At 45.2% G+C, this 14,212-nt stretch overlaps 1 protein-coding gene across 2 annotated transcripts in view; it reads right to left on the bottom strand.

Annotated features, from left to right (window-relative positions):
• The window catches only part of GNE (glucosamine (UDP-N-acetyl)-2-epimerase/N-acetylmannosamine kinase), a 67,066-nt gene extending 55,453 nt beyond the window's left edge, over positions 1-11,613 (bottom strand). The window contains exon 1 of one of the 2 annotated variants that reach the window (XM_021083996.1): positions 11,357-11,613. In XM_021083996.1, the coding sequence (XP_020939655.1) occupies positions 11,357-11,428 (72 nt within the window). In that variant the 5' untranslated portion in view covers positions 11,429-11,613. The remainder of the gene's footprint in view (positions 1-11,356) is intronic. The other variant, XM_021083984.1, reaches the window with a different exon arrangement.

Consider the following 14,212-nt stretch of genomic DNA (forward strand, 5'->3'; position numbering starts at 1 on the left):
GTGTAGGTTGCAGACACGGCTCAGGTCCCACATTGCTGTGGCTGTGGCTGTGGCTGTGGCTGAGGCTGGCCAGTCATAGCTCCAATTTGACCCCTAGCCTGGGAACTTCCATGTGCTGCAGATGCGGCTCTAAACCCCGCCCCCCCAAAAGAACAACAACAACAAAACTTCTAGGAATTCTCTTGCGGCTCAGCAGGTTAAGGATCCAGCATTGTCACTGCTGGGGCTCTGGTTATGGCTGTGGTGTGGGTTCGGTCCCTGGCCTGGGAACTTCCACAGGCTACAAGTGCCACTAAACAAAACAAAAAATACTTCCAGCTTCTCACTCTATTCACTGTTCTTCCAGTTCTTTGAGTATCTTTAGGATCATTGCCTTGAGCTCTTTATCTGATAGATTTCTTATCTCCACTACATGTAGTTCTTTTTCTGAGGTTTCTCTTTTTTTTTTTTCTTTTGCTTGGAACATAAGTTTCTGTTGCCTCATTTTGCCTAATTTGCTACTTTTATTTCTATGCATTTGGTAGGTCAGTGATGTGCTTCCTGATCTTGGAGAATTGGCCTTATGTAGAACACATCCTACGGTTCCTGGCAGCACACACGTCTCTGCTTACCAGAGCTATTTGCTTTAGGGTGCCCTCCCTATGGGCTGCTTGAGAATTTCTGTTGTAAGTGGGCTGACTACTGTGGGCCTGCTAGTAAGTGTGGTTGGTGCCCATTCTGGTTGCTCGCAACGCCCTAACTTGTGCAGAGGCTGTCAGCGACTGGTAGACCAGGCTAGGTCTTGGCATGGCTGTCTGCACAGCCAGGGGCATCCTGGTCCTGGTGCCAACTCACCAGTGGGCCAGGCCAGATCATGAGGCAACTGCCTACAGATCCCTGAGCGGGGCGGGGGAGGGGGGGCATGCCAGGGATAGGGCCAGCCCACGGATGGGTGGGAGCTGGATCCCAGGGCAGCTAGCTGCTGGGCTGGGGGTATTGTAGTTAGTGTCAGCCTACTGATGGGTGGGGCTGATTCTGAACATGCTACAGGTCCAGGGTAACCCAGAACTGGTGATGGCTTGCTGGTAGATGGGGCCAGATCTTAACATGGCTGTCTGTGGGCCCCAAGGTGTCCTGGAGTCAATGTCGGCCTCATATTGGGAAGGGGCAGGGCCCTGGTGCTCTCAGAGTTGGTATTGGCCTGCTAGTGAGTGTACCATGTCCTGCCACAGCTGGCCGCAGGCTCTGGATGTTTACAAGGCTGGTGTCCACCCACTGGTAGGTGAGGCTCTTCTCAAGGCAAGTCTACCCACTGGTAGGTGGAGATGAGTCCTGGGGTCTCTGATTGAGGGGTCAGAGGTTCTGGAGCTGGTATAGGTCCACTAGGTGGGTGAAGCTGGTCCTGGGCCCTCTGGTAGGTGGGAATGTGTCTTGGGGGGGGGCGTTTAAGGGGTCCTTCCTGCTGGTGGGTGAGGTTATGTCCTCCCCAGCTAGCAGCCTGACCTGGGCTATCCCAGGATTGGTGCTGACTGGCTGGTAGACAGGTGGGTTCTGGCATTCATAAGCTAAACGGAAGATTTCTTTTCTTTTTTTTTTGTCTTTTGTCCTTTTAGGGCCGCAACCACGGCATATGGAGGTTCCCAGGCTAGGGGTCTAATCGGAACTACAGCTGCCGGCCTATACCAGAGCCACAGCGACACCAGATCTGAGCCGCCTCTGTTACCTACACCACAGGTCAGGGCAACTCCAGATCCTTAACCCACTGAGCAAGGCCAGGGATCAAACCCCGCAACCTCATGGTTCCTAGTTGGATTCGTTAACCACTGAGCCACAACGGGAACTCCCTTTTTCCTTTGTTTTTTGTTTGTTTTTTAAAGGGAAGATTTCAAATTGGTGCTTACCAGCCACAGTGTCCTTATGGTGGGTTGAACCCCCAAAGTGGCTGCTGCCAGTATCTCTGTCCCCAGAGTGAGTGTCAGTTGCTTCTGCCTCTCCAAGAGGCTCTCAAAGAGCAGCAGGTAGGCTTGACCCAGGATTCTTTCAAACTCCTTCCACCCTGGGTCTCAGAGTGTGTAAGATTTTGTTTGCACCCTTTAAGGTTGGTGTCTATTCTCCACAGCCCTCTGGGTCTCCCTAAAGAAAGCCCCACCAGCCTTCAAGCCAAACATTCTGGGGATTCATCTTGCCAGTTCAGGATCCTGGTCTGGGGAGCCTAATGTGGAGCTTGGACCCCCACTTTGGGGGAAAAACCTCTGCAACTATAATTATCCTCCTGTTTGTGGGTCACCTACTCAGATGTATGGTCTTGACTATCCTGCACCTCTGCCCCTTCTCCTCTTTTCACTGTGGTTTCTTTCTCCTCCTCCTCCTGCTCTTCTTCTACTCAGCTTTCTTCTTTTTCCACACCCACCGTATGTGGTAGTTCCCAGGCCAGGGACTGAACCTGTGCCACAGCCATAACCAGAGCCATAGCAGGGACAAGGCCTATTAAGCCACCGGAGAATTCCCGGGGTTCCTTCTTGATACCTTTAGCTCCTAGGAGACTTTTTCTGCGAGTCTTTAGGTGGCTCTCACCGGTAGTTGGTCTGTGAATAGTTGCAAAATTCGTGTGTTCCTGGGAGGAAGGGAGCTTGGGATCTTGCTCCACTGTCTTGGCCACTCCTCCTCAAGTCATTATGTTGTGTTGGTTGGGTTTGATTTCCTCTGGCTTTAATCTGGGGCTCGAAAGTTGAAAAAAGTACTTATGGCTTGACAAAATAATAGGATCATATAGTAGCATAATCGATTTTTCTGTAGAATTATATAAGCAGAATTATAACGTCAAGTGTTCAGGGTACAACTAGATTGTCAAAGAATCCTAGACCTTAAGAAATCATCTAATCCAACCTTCCCATTAAAGGAAATGATCTCTCTATAGCACCCCTGTTCATTGGGCCACTTTGGGGGGACATTTCTTCTCATGGAGACTTGCCTTGCCTTTTTTTTTTTCTTTTGGTCTTCTTAGGCCCACACCTGCAGCATATGGAGGTTCCCAGGCTAGGGGCCAAAGCAATGCCAGATCCGAGCCCCGTCTGTGACCTACACCACAGCTCACGGCAATGCTGGATCCTTAACCCACTGAGCAAGGCTAGGGATTGAACCCGAAACCTCATGGTTACTAGTCAGATTCATTTCTGCCGAGCCATGATGGGAACTTCTTGTCTTGCTCTTCAACTTGTGATTGAATTATAAAGCACTCTGCCTCTCTACAAATTCTACCCACTGATTAGTATCTTACTATTCTTAACACCTTATTTGTGCCCACTTAGTTCTCCTAACAATCTTAAGATGTAGATTCTATCATCCCCATTTTATAGATAGACTGAAGTACAGAAGGACAAGTTCCCTAAGGTCCAACAGCTGTTAAGCAAAAGAGCCCAGCTCTTGATCCCATATGCTTGGCTGCTACCCTATGTTTCCTCTCTCTCTCTTTTTTTTTTTTTTTTTTTTTTTTTTTTTTGCCTTTTCTAGGGCCACTCCCACGGCATACGGAGGTTCTCAGGCTAGGGGTCGAATCGGAGCCATAGCTACCGGCCTACACCAGAGCCACAGCAACGCCGGATCCGAGCCGCGTCTGCAATCTACACCACAGCTCACGGCAACGCAGGATCCTTAACCCAATGAGCAAGGCCAGGGATCGAACCCACAACCTCATAGTTCCTAGTCGGATTCGTTAGCCACTGAGCCACGACGGGAACTCCCTTATGTTTCCTCTCTACACACTAAACAGAGCCCTTACATACAGTGACAGACACCTCTCTTCAGGGTGATCTTGATCATCGGCTTAGGGGTAAGTGGTTCTACTAGTTAAGAATTCAGGAGTTCCCATCGTGGTGAAGCAGAAACAAATCCGACTAGGAACCATGAGGTTGCAGGTTCCATCCCTGGCCTCGATCAATGGGTTGAGGGTCCAGCGTTGCTGTGAGCTGTGGTGTAGGTCACAGACGAGGCTCGGATCCCGAGTTGCTGTGGCTCTGGTGTAGGTCCCGCGTTGCTGTGAGCTATGGTGTAGGTTGCAGACATGGCTCAGATCCTGCATGGCTATGGCTGTGGTGTAGGCTGGCAGCTGTAGCTCTGATTAGAGCCCTAGCCTGGGAACCTCCATATGCCACGGGTAAGGCCCTAAAAAAAAAAGGAAAAAAAATAATTCACATAACTCTTCTATTATCCTGCCCCCATCTCTCTGAATTGCACATAATGGTCCCGGGAAATTTTTAAAACTATCTTCTTTAAAATAAAGATGTGTGTCTATGACATTCTCCTGATGTACTAATTTGATAAAGCCTTCAAAAAGAAAATGAGATCGGTTGGGCAAAACTTAAAAAAAAAAAAAATAAGCTGATTGAAAATAACCCAAAGGAAGCTGCACATAGTAACCATGTGTTGAATTTTGAATTTTCCTGTGGTGGACACATCTGGATAACCACCATTTATAAAGAAAGAAAACGGGACCAGTATCCATGGGCTGCCTACCCAAGGGCTACCTATCCATGACCCATGACAAAACCTGGCACCAAACACATGCTTAGGAAGAGACACAGTGGCGATTAACAAAGCCTGTTAAACCAGCTCTCGGAAGCATTTGACTGTTGAATACAAAGAGGATTGGCTAGTGGGAAGTACCTCCATCGTGATAAAATTAACAGATGGAAAAAACTGAGTAATCACCGGATTAAACTGGATATTTCTGTTTAAAAAATACCCTTCTCTTTGCTGTTCCCCTCAGCCCACTCTGTAGCTTAGCTCAGATACAACATTTTGTGTGTGTGTGTTTAGGGCCACACTCATGGCATATGGAGGTTTCCAGGCTAGGGGTCGAATTGAAGCTACAGCTGCCAGCCTACACCACAGCCATAGCAACATGGGATCCTTAACCCACTGAGCGAGGCCAGGGATCAAACCCGCAACTTCATGGTTACTAGTCAGATTTGTTTCCGTTGCACCGCAACGGGAACTCTGTCAGCCACAACATGTTTAATTGTTGCCAGAGTCTCTTGAGTCCATAAAGAGGTAAAGCTCACCTTACAAGCCAGATATCACGGCATAAGCCAGATGGTTTATAGCCTAACGAAATCATATGGGCACCTCCCCAGAACAGGGAGAACTGTTCCTCTCCCACTGACGAGGCTACATTATGTAGAGGGGAAAACAGCTCTTTACCTCTTGGGAAAGCCATGTGAGGATTACGTTTACACCCGCTGAAAATAATTCAGTAACATCCTGGAGTTCCCTTAGTGGCTCAGTGGTTAATGAATCCGACTAGGAACCATGAGGTTGCGGGTTCAATCCCTGGCCTTGCTCAGTGGGTTAACGATCCGGCGTTGCTGTGAGCTGTGGTATAGGTTGCAGACGCGGCTCAGATCCCGAGTTGTTGTGGCTCTGGTGTAGACCAGCGGCTACAGCTCCGATTCGACCCCTAGCCTGGGAACCTCTATATGCCGCAATAGCGGCCCAAGAAACTGGCAAAAAAAAAAAAAAAAAAAAAAAGAAAGAAAGAAAAGAAAAGAATTCAGTAACATCCTAAACTGAATGATTTTACCAACTTCAGTTTTGGAAGACCATGCGTGTGAAAGACAGGCTTACAAATGTCCTGAAGAAGGCACTCATGACAGGAAGAGAAGCCTTTGTGAAATTCGTATTTGGACCATAGAATCACTATTCACATGCCCAATTACCCATTAGCCAATCAGTTTTTTAGGGCTCCTGTGATAGTGAGCCAGCTCTGGGCTAGCTTTCCCAACTATAGATGAAAAGTACAAATAAATACAATGACTATGTTTTTGTGAAACACTGCCCTACATTGGAAAATTTTAAATGCATTTTTACAGGCTATGAAAGTATTACATTTTAAGCCAATAAATAATTTTACTTCTTACCTGTCTGCTAAGGAAGCGAGGTAAACTAGAGAGAACTCAGCCATCCCTGACAAATAGGGGTTCAAAAAGTTTAATTGGCACAGCTATTCCAGCTGATCTGGAAAAGTGTTAAGAACTAGTTTGCCTTTAACTTTGACTCTGTTATAAAATGTTGGATCAACAGAATTACGTTCTTAAAAAACTGCTCATTAAAGAGCTATGTGGGAAGTGTGTTCTCTTGGACTTTGAAGGATCTGGCTAAGATCAACTGCACTCAATGCCAGCAATAATCCTTTGGAGAAATTTCATGATTTCTCAACCAAGGCTGAGGAACCAGCCAAGGCATTGGTCCAGAAATCCTGGAGTTGGGGAAGAGCCTACAGATAATTGTCAACATCCAGCCAAGAATGAAAGTGGGGGCCCACATGGACATTCCTTTGAAATATTGCAGTGGGGCTTCTTCTTCTTCATCTTCTTTTTTTTTTTTTTTCTTCTGCTTTTCAGGGCCACACCCACAGCATGTGGAAGTTCCCAGGCTAGGGGTCAAATCGGAGCTACAGCTGCCGCCCTATGTCATAGCCACAGCCGCAGCAACGCAGGATCTGAGCCGTGTCTGCAACCTACACCATAGCTTGACAACGGGTCACTGCTGTGCTGCTGGCCTAAGAACTTTCAATGCCATGGGCATGGCCAAAAAAAAAAGATTGGTTTAAGTCATTTTCTTTGTTTAGGGAAAACTTCAGTGGCTTCTATTCCTTGCTAGGTAAAGTATGCCTAGGGGATCAAGCTTGTCATTAAAGGGTCCCGCCCCAATCACGCCCTGACTTCTTCCGATTCTTACCAACATTATTCCCCTGCCCAGACCCTTCTGCCCTGGACACATCCTCCTCTGCCTCTGTTTGTGTCCTTCCCCGTCAATTACAGCATTCCTCCTGCCATGCTCACCCTCCTTGGGTTTCAAGTCCTACTTCTCTGGTGAAACCTAAACTAAACACCCTGTCCCCAGATAATCTCTTTCTCCTCTAAATTCCTGTAGGACTTGTCTTGGCGACACCTGTCACACTTACTATTAATTACCTGGTATGTTTGAAGGTATGGAGGTGGGTGTCAAGCCATGAATCTGTTGTTTTGTTATGAACCCAAGAAAATCAGTCAAATTAGTTACCTCATTTTATTTGTCTTAGGTTTCTCATCAGATCATAAATTCTGCCAAATTAGCTCTGTTGGATATACTTGTCTCCCTTGAATTATGATTTATTTAAGAGATACAGTCGAATAAAGACAGAGTCCAATGGGAGAAGATCACATTTCTTATCAAAGCGTCACTGCCACCCCTATTCTTGTCTCTAGGGCTGCTCCATATCATTTATAATCAACTTCTCCCATCTAACCTCCTCCAATACCCAAGCTTATGATCTTAGTAGCACAGCACTATTGCTCCATCTTTACAGTGAATCAAGTGTGAAAGAGCTCGATGAGCTGCAGATCAAGGAGAAACTTAGTGGTGTGATAAGATAGGAGTGTGGAGGCAGAAAGTCACCGAAATGCCACTCAGATGTGGGGCAAAGCTGAGTCAGCAGGGGCTTTGCATGATGTCATGCTAGGGAGGTCAGACTCCCTTTCTCATCACTGGAATTGGGAGGGTTTTTGTTTTTTGTTTTTTTTTTCATTGTTGGCTGCCCCGAGGCACATGGAGCTCCCAGGCCAGGCATCCAATCTGAGCTGCAGTCCTGACTTAAGCCACAGCAACAGCAATGCCAGACCCCTTAACCCACTATGCTAGGCTGGGGATTGAACCTGCGTGCGTCCCAGTGCTCCCAAGATTTGGCCTATCCCATTGCACCACGGCAGGAGCTCCTTGGGAGATTTTGTATTCAGCAGAGGGACAGGATCCGATATGCTTCATTAGAGTTGTGGGAAATGGACCGGGAAAAGGAGAAACGACTACAAGAAGGTAGACGGATAAGGAGTATTTCAGGACCTGAATAAGCTGGTGGTGGTGGTGGGAATGAAAAGCAAGAGGATGGAATCAAGAAAATGTGGAGACGGAGTTCCTGTCGTGGCACAGCAGAAACGAACACGACTAGGAACTATGAGGTTGTGGGTTTGATCCCTGGCCTTGCTCAGTGGGTTAAGGATCCCATGTTGCCGTGGCTGTGGTGTAGGCTGGCAGCTGTAGCTTCAATTTGATCCCTAGCCTGGGAACCTCCATATGCCATAGGTGCGGCCCTAAAAAGACAAAAAGACAGACAGACAGACAGACAGACAGACAGGAAGGAAGGAAGGAAGCAAGGAAAGAAAGAAAGAAAGAAAGAAAGAAAGAAAGAAAGAAAGAAAGAAAGAAAGAAAGAAAGAAAGAAAGAAAGAAAGAAAGATGTGGAGAAAGTTCAGAACATGATGGCAGATGAGATGAGATGAGACCAAAGAGATGAGGACAGAAGAGGATGAATGACGGAGGTTTCCACTTCAGATAATGGGCTGGCTGGTCCTGCCATTTTCTGAAATAGAGAAGTGGGTTGGTGGTGGGCTGGGGTAAGCCAGAAGAAAAGATCTGATTTGGATATGTTGTTGAAATTTTAGTCCCCAAAGAACATTTTCATAAGATTGAGGACCTGGAGAAAGATGTGGGTTGGAGCGACAGACTTGTGAGAGGCATAACTCAATACAATGTTTGCTTTGTTTTGTTTTGTTTTGTTATGGCCACACCTGCAACATTTGGAAGGTCCTGGGCCAGGGACTGGATCTGAGCCACAGCTGCGGCAAACTAGATGCTTTTAACCCACTGCTCCAGGACTGGGGATCGAACCCAAGCCTCCACAGTGACCTGAACCATTAATAGTTGGATTCTTAACCCACTGCATCACAGTGGGGTCTCCAGTGGGTATCTGTTTGGAAATATACCCCACTCATCCTTAGCCCAACACACCCAACTGCTTTCCTTGTCCTACCTGTTTCACTAGATTTTTCCAAAGCTCTTGTCTCCCAGTTTGTTATATTTTCACTCTTGGCCACTTCAGAACTCTTTTAATAATATGTTACATATAGTAGTTATCAAAGTTTTAGACAATCAGACTCTAGGACTAGGCAATTTAATTTCATAGGGAGTAAAGTTCTGTGGAAATCCAGGGACTGTACTTTATTGCATTACAGTCCTTGGATTTCCGGGGTGTTTCCTGGCCACGTTCCTTCCTTTCCAACTCACTTTATCCAACTGCCCGCCCATGCACATAATCTTTTCTGCCCTCCCACTTTGATCTCTTAACCCCTTCTTTACACTTTTGGTTACAGCTATATTCTTAAAACTTTCTTCTTCCAGGGCTTCATGACAGCTCCCAATTTCCCACCTACCTCAACCTCCCTGGCTGCTATACTTCCTCAGCCCCGCTACTTAAAAGTTAATGTTTCTGGAGTTTCTGCTGTGGCGCAGTAGGTTAAAAATCCCACCACAGTGGCTCGGGTGGCTGTGGAGGGGCAGGCTTGATCCCTAGCCCAGCGCAGTGGGTTAAACGATCCAGCATTACTGCAGCTGCAGCATAGGTTGCAGCTGTGTTTCAGATTCCATCTCTGGCCTGGGAACCTCCATATGCCATGGGTGCGATCATTAAAAAAATAAAAGTTAAGTTTCCTAGGATCCCCTATTTAGCCTTCCTTTCATCTCATTTTAGATTACACCTAGTGTGACCTCATCCACTTGCCAGGCTTGCCAAACAACCAGCAACATCATTTCTAAATCTGAAAGCCTAGCCCAGTCTGCTCAGTCCATATCAAATATCCAACTTCTTTTTATTTATTTATTTACTTATTTATTTATTTGTCTTTTGTCTTTTCAGGGCAGTACCCACAGTATATGGAGGTTCCCAGGCTAGGGGTCTAATTAGAGCTGTAGCCACCGGCCTACACCAGAGCCACAGCAACTCGGGATCTGGGCCGCATCTGCAGCCTACACCACAGCTCATGGCAACGCCAGATCCTTAACCCACTGAGCAAGCCAGGGATTGAACCCACATCCTCATGGTTGCTAATTGTTCATTCACCACTGAACATGCACAACGGGAACTCCTCTGGCTTCTTTTTAGGACACCTTTAATCAGATATTTTCCATGGGCACTTTAAGGCAACTTGCCACAATGTTTTCCTCTTCCCCATAAACCTGGGCTTTCTCCGTTCTTATTCTCAGGGATGTTATTCTCGCCCTCCCAGTCATTTGAGGGCCACCCCTGACTTCTCCTCCTTTCTCTAATTCAGGCTGCTATGAAATTCTACTATTTTACATTTTAAACAAGCATTTTCCTAGATGAGCACATGGTGTGATTGAAGGTAATAAGAAGGGAGTGAGACTAGCCCAGAGGGATGAGAAATATTGGAAAATACACTTGGATTATTAAGTGGGAGAGTACTTTGGACAGTTATATTAAGGACAGGGAGTATTTCAGAGCTGATGTGATTGTAGAACCACCAAATGTTAGGCAAAAAGTCATTTCAGGATGATTTTTTAAAAAATCAGTCACTTGAAAAGTAGGAATCAGAGCAACTATTACCTTTGTAATCAGAGAAAACAATTTCTTACATTTCAGGGAAGAAATGAGAGGGGGGTAAAAAAAACTAAGACGTTCCAGCCAAAAGCTCAGAAAATCTCATCTTGAATTTAAAGTGAGTGCAAGAGCTACTAAATAATAAAAAGAAAATCTCACTGAAGAAGGCAAATTGAAATTAGGCATTAGTGATATAACTAGAAGTAGCTTGTATTGAAAAGTGATGGCATAAATGCCATCATTTGGTTGAAAAGTGCTTTTAAGCCAATTCTTTATAAATGATCTTTAAATTGAATAGATAGAGCTATTTTTTAAAAAATCATCAAACTGAAATGTGGTGATTGCCTAAAACACCTGGATATCCACATGCCTCAATAAAAATTTTAGGCGAACTCCACTATGTTATAATATAGCACACTATGTGACATATATTTATATTGATAAACATGGTAATTTGCACTTGATTTGTCTCAAATACTAATAAACTCAAAATAAATGCACTCCAGTGTGGTCATTCAATAGGTAACAGCTGGGAGAAAAAGTACTACAAGCACTATATACCAAGCTTCCAAAGCACAGGACACAAAGAAAAATAGTTACATTAAATACGGCACCTCTGGAAATAAGCTGCATTTCTGAAGCAGAAGATTCAAAAAGTAACAATTGCCCTCTTTAGAGAATGAAAGCACCAGAGAAGCTGAAAGAAAGGGTTCTTTTTCCGCTTTCAGGTTATAATTGCTAAGAGACCCTGAGTTACAGCAGGCACTAAGAAATGAAGAGCAACCAGAAAATGACAAGGATTTAGCAACAGAAAAAAAAAAAAAGACATTAGAAAAAAAAGGCAGATGTGATAGACTTTGAACCCCAACTTTTCCTTCTTGTCAATTTCTCCTTTTTTTGCTGATTACAGTTTCAATGATAAAGGTCTATACACTCTGCCAAGTTACTTACATGAGGGCCTAGAAAGCACTGCCCGTGGTGAGGATATACACTGACCATCCTGTAGCCCAAGCTCTGTAGCATAAGCTCTGTATCTGGTGGTGTTTGAATCAATGAGCAGGGCAGCTCTTTGTTCTCTTGGTTTTACTGCCACAGAGCAGTCCTTAACAGACATCTGAATTCCAGGCTCAATCTTGAGCCCCGCCTCTCTGAAAAGGAAGGAAAAAAAAAAAATGTGACTCGAAATTCTTCCTGTACTCCTGGCCAGTAGCTTTTCAAAGTAGGAGGACAGGCAGCGTCTGAGCGATACTTTCCTGTTTGGGTCTTATTTTTGGCCACCCCTCCCAAATGGGATGGAACCTGAGTCATAGCTATGAAGTCTTTAACCCGTAGGCCACAGAGGAACTTTCATTACTTTCCTGTTTTTCTGTCTTGTCTTTTGTCTTTTTGGGGCCACACCCGCGGCATATGGAGGTTTCCAGGCTAGGGGTCTGATTGGAGCTACAGCTGCCAAGCTACGCCACAGCCACAGCAATGCCAGATCCAAGCCACGTTGCGACCTACACCACAGCTCACTGGCAACGCCGGATCCTCAACCCATTGAGCAAGGCCAGGGATCGAACCCTCAACCTCATGGTTCCTAGTCAAATTTGTTTCTGCTGCTCCACGACAGGAACACCTACTTTCCTGTTTTTGATACATAATTCTACCTGATGATTTATTTTCCACTAGAAAAATTATTTTCTTCTGAGTTTCTTGAAGGTAGAATCAAAAATCTGCAGTCAAAATCTCAATAGCCTTTTTCACATTGTTTTCACACACAGGCACACTCAAAATATTTATTGATGTACTCCTTAGAGCAAAGTAAAATCAAGAGATTAAACTAGAGGAGTTCCCGTCGTGGCGCAGTGGTTAACGAATCCGACTAGGAACCATGAGGTTGCAGGTTCGGTCCCTGCCCTTGCTCAGTGGGTTAACGATCTGGCGTTGCCGTGAGCTGTGGTGTAGGTTGCAGACGCGGCTTGGATCCCGAGTTGCTGTGGCTCTGGAGTAGGCTGGTGGCTACAGCTCCGATTCGACCCCTAGCCTGGGAACCTCCATATGCTGCGGGAGCGGCCCAAGAAATAGCAACAACAACAACAACAACAACAAATGACAAAAAGATGAAAAAAAAAAGAGAGATTAAACTAGAGGGCCTAAGGTTTCTTCATAGTCAGAGACCTCAACATACCCCCTTGGTTTCATAAGATGGAAGGAAAAATCAATATTGTTGCAATGTAGCTAAGCCACATTAGAATAGGAAACTGTTGCTACATTTTATAAGGGAGGAACCTAATGCTTTTGGTGCAAAGGGTCCCCAGCAACTGACCCCAGACTGGTGGCTGGAATACAGGTTGATGATCTACTTATTTCAGTTTCATTGGAGTATGCTCATTTGAACCCATCACCATTTAGCCTTACCACACAACTTTATCTTCCACTTAAGGACAACTAGAAAGTAATCCATTTCTCAGAGAACACTTAATGCTGCTGTTTTTAAAAATCAATGAACAGGAGTTCCCATCGTGGCTCAGCAGAAACGATTCTGACTAGTCTCCATGAGGATGTGGGTTCAATCCCTGGCCTCACTCAGCTGGTTAAGGATTCAGCATTGCTGTGAGCTGTGGTGTAGACTGCAGATGTGGCTCGTATCCCTCATTGATGTGGCGTAGGCTGGCAGTACACCTCCGACTTGACCCCTAGACTGGGAACTTCCATATGCCACAGGTGCAGTCCTTAAAAAAAGCAGTAAATAAGTAAATAAATAAATACCTAAGTAAATAAGAATAACAGAAAGGGGAACATGGAGGCTAACATAGGTACTGAACTAACACAGGCTAGCACAAACTGAAAAATGAAATCCATTTAAAGAATCCTAAATAAAATATTAGTAAATAAACCTTAACAAGGTATGAAAAGATAAGACCAAATGACCAAATGATGTTCGTCTCTGGACTGTGAGGATGGTTCAACTTTAAAACATCTTTTTTTTTTTTTTTTTTTTTTTTTGTCTTTCTACCTTTTCTAGGGCCGCTCCTGTGGCATGTGGAGGTTCCCAGGCTAGGGGTCGAATCGGAGCTGTAGCCACCAGCCTACCCCAGAGCCACAGCAACACAGGATCCGAGCCACGTCTGCAACCTACACCACAGCTCACGGCAACGCTGGATCCTTAACCCTCTGAGCAAGGCCAGGGATCGAATCCACACCCTCCTGGTTCCTAGTCGGATTCATTAACCACTGAGCCATGATGGGAACTCCCCATTTCGAATATTTTTAAAATAAAACTAGAACAAAAGTTCCTTTTGTCATGTAGAGTATCTGGAGACTTCATTAGCTCATTAAAGCACAACTACCAAAAGCTATATAGCAGGCATCATATGTGAACAAAAATCCTCTCATGCTGTGGCTATCACTATTTACACTGCACTGAAAGTTGTAACCAGAGCAATAAGACAAATATACAAAATACAAATATTGTAAAGTAAGAATTAAAGCAATTATTTCTGTAGCGTATATGGTTGTCTATCTAGCTACCCCAAGAGGATCAACTAAAATAACTATTATAGGAGTTCCCATTGTGGCTCAGTAGGTTAAGGACCTGACATTGTCTCCGTGAGGATGTAGGTTTGACCCTGGCCTTGCTCAGTGGGTTAAGGATCCAGTATGGCCACAAGCTATGGTATATGCCCCAGATGTGGTTCAGATCCAATTTTGCTGTGCCTGTGGCATTGGCCTCAGCTATGGCTCCAATTTGACCCCTAGCCTGGGAATTTCCATATGCCACAGGTGTGGCCATAAAAAGAAAAGATAACTGTGATAATAACTGAG

This window comes from Sus scrofa, chromosome 1 (assembly GCF_000003025.6).
Source record: "Sus scrofa isolate TJ Tabasco breed Duroc chromosome 1, Sscrofa11.1, whole genome shotgun sequence".
NCBI lineage: Eukaryota > Metazoa > Chordata > Mammalia > Artiodactyla > Suidae > Sus > Sus scrofa.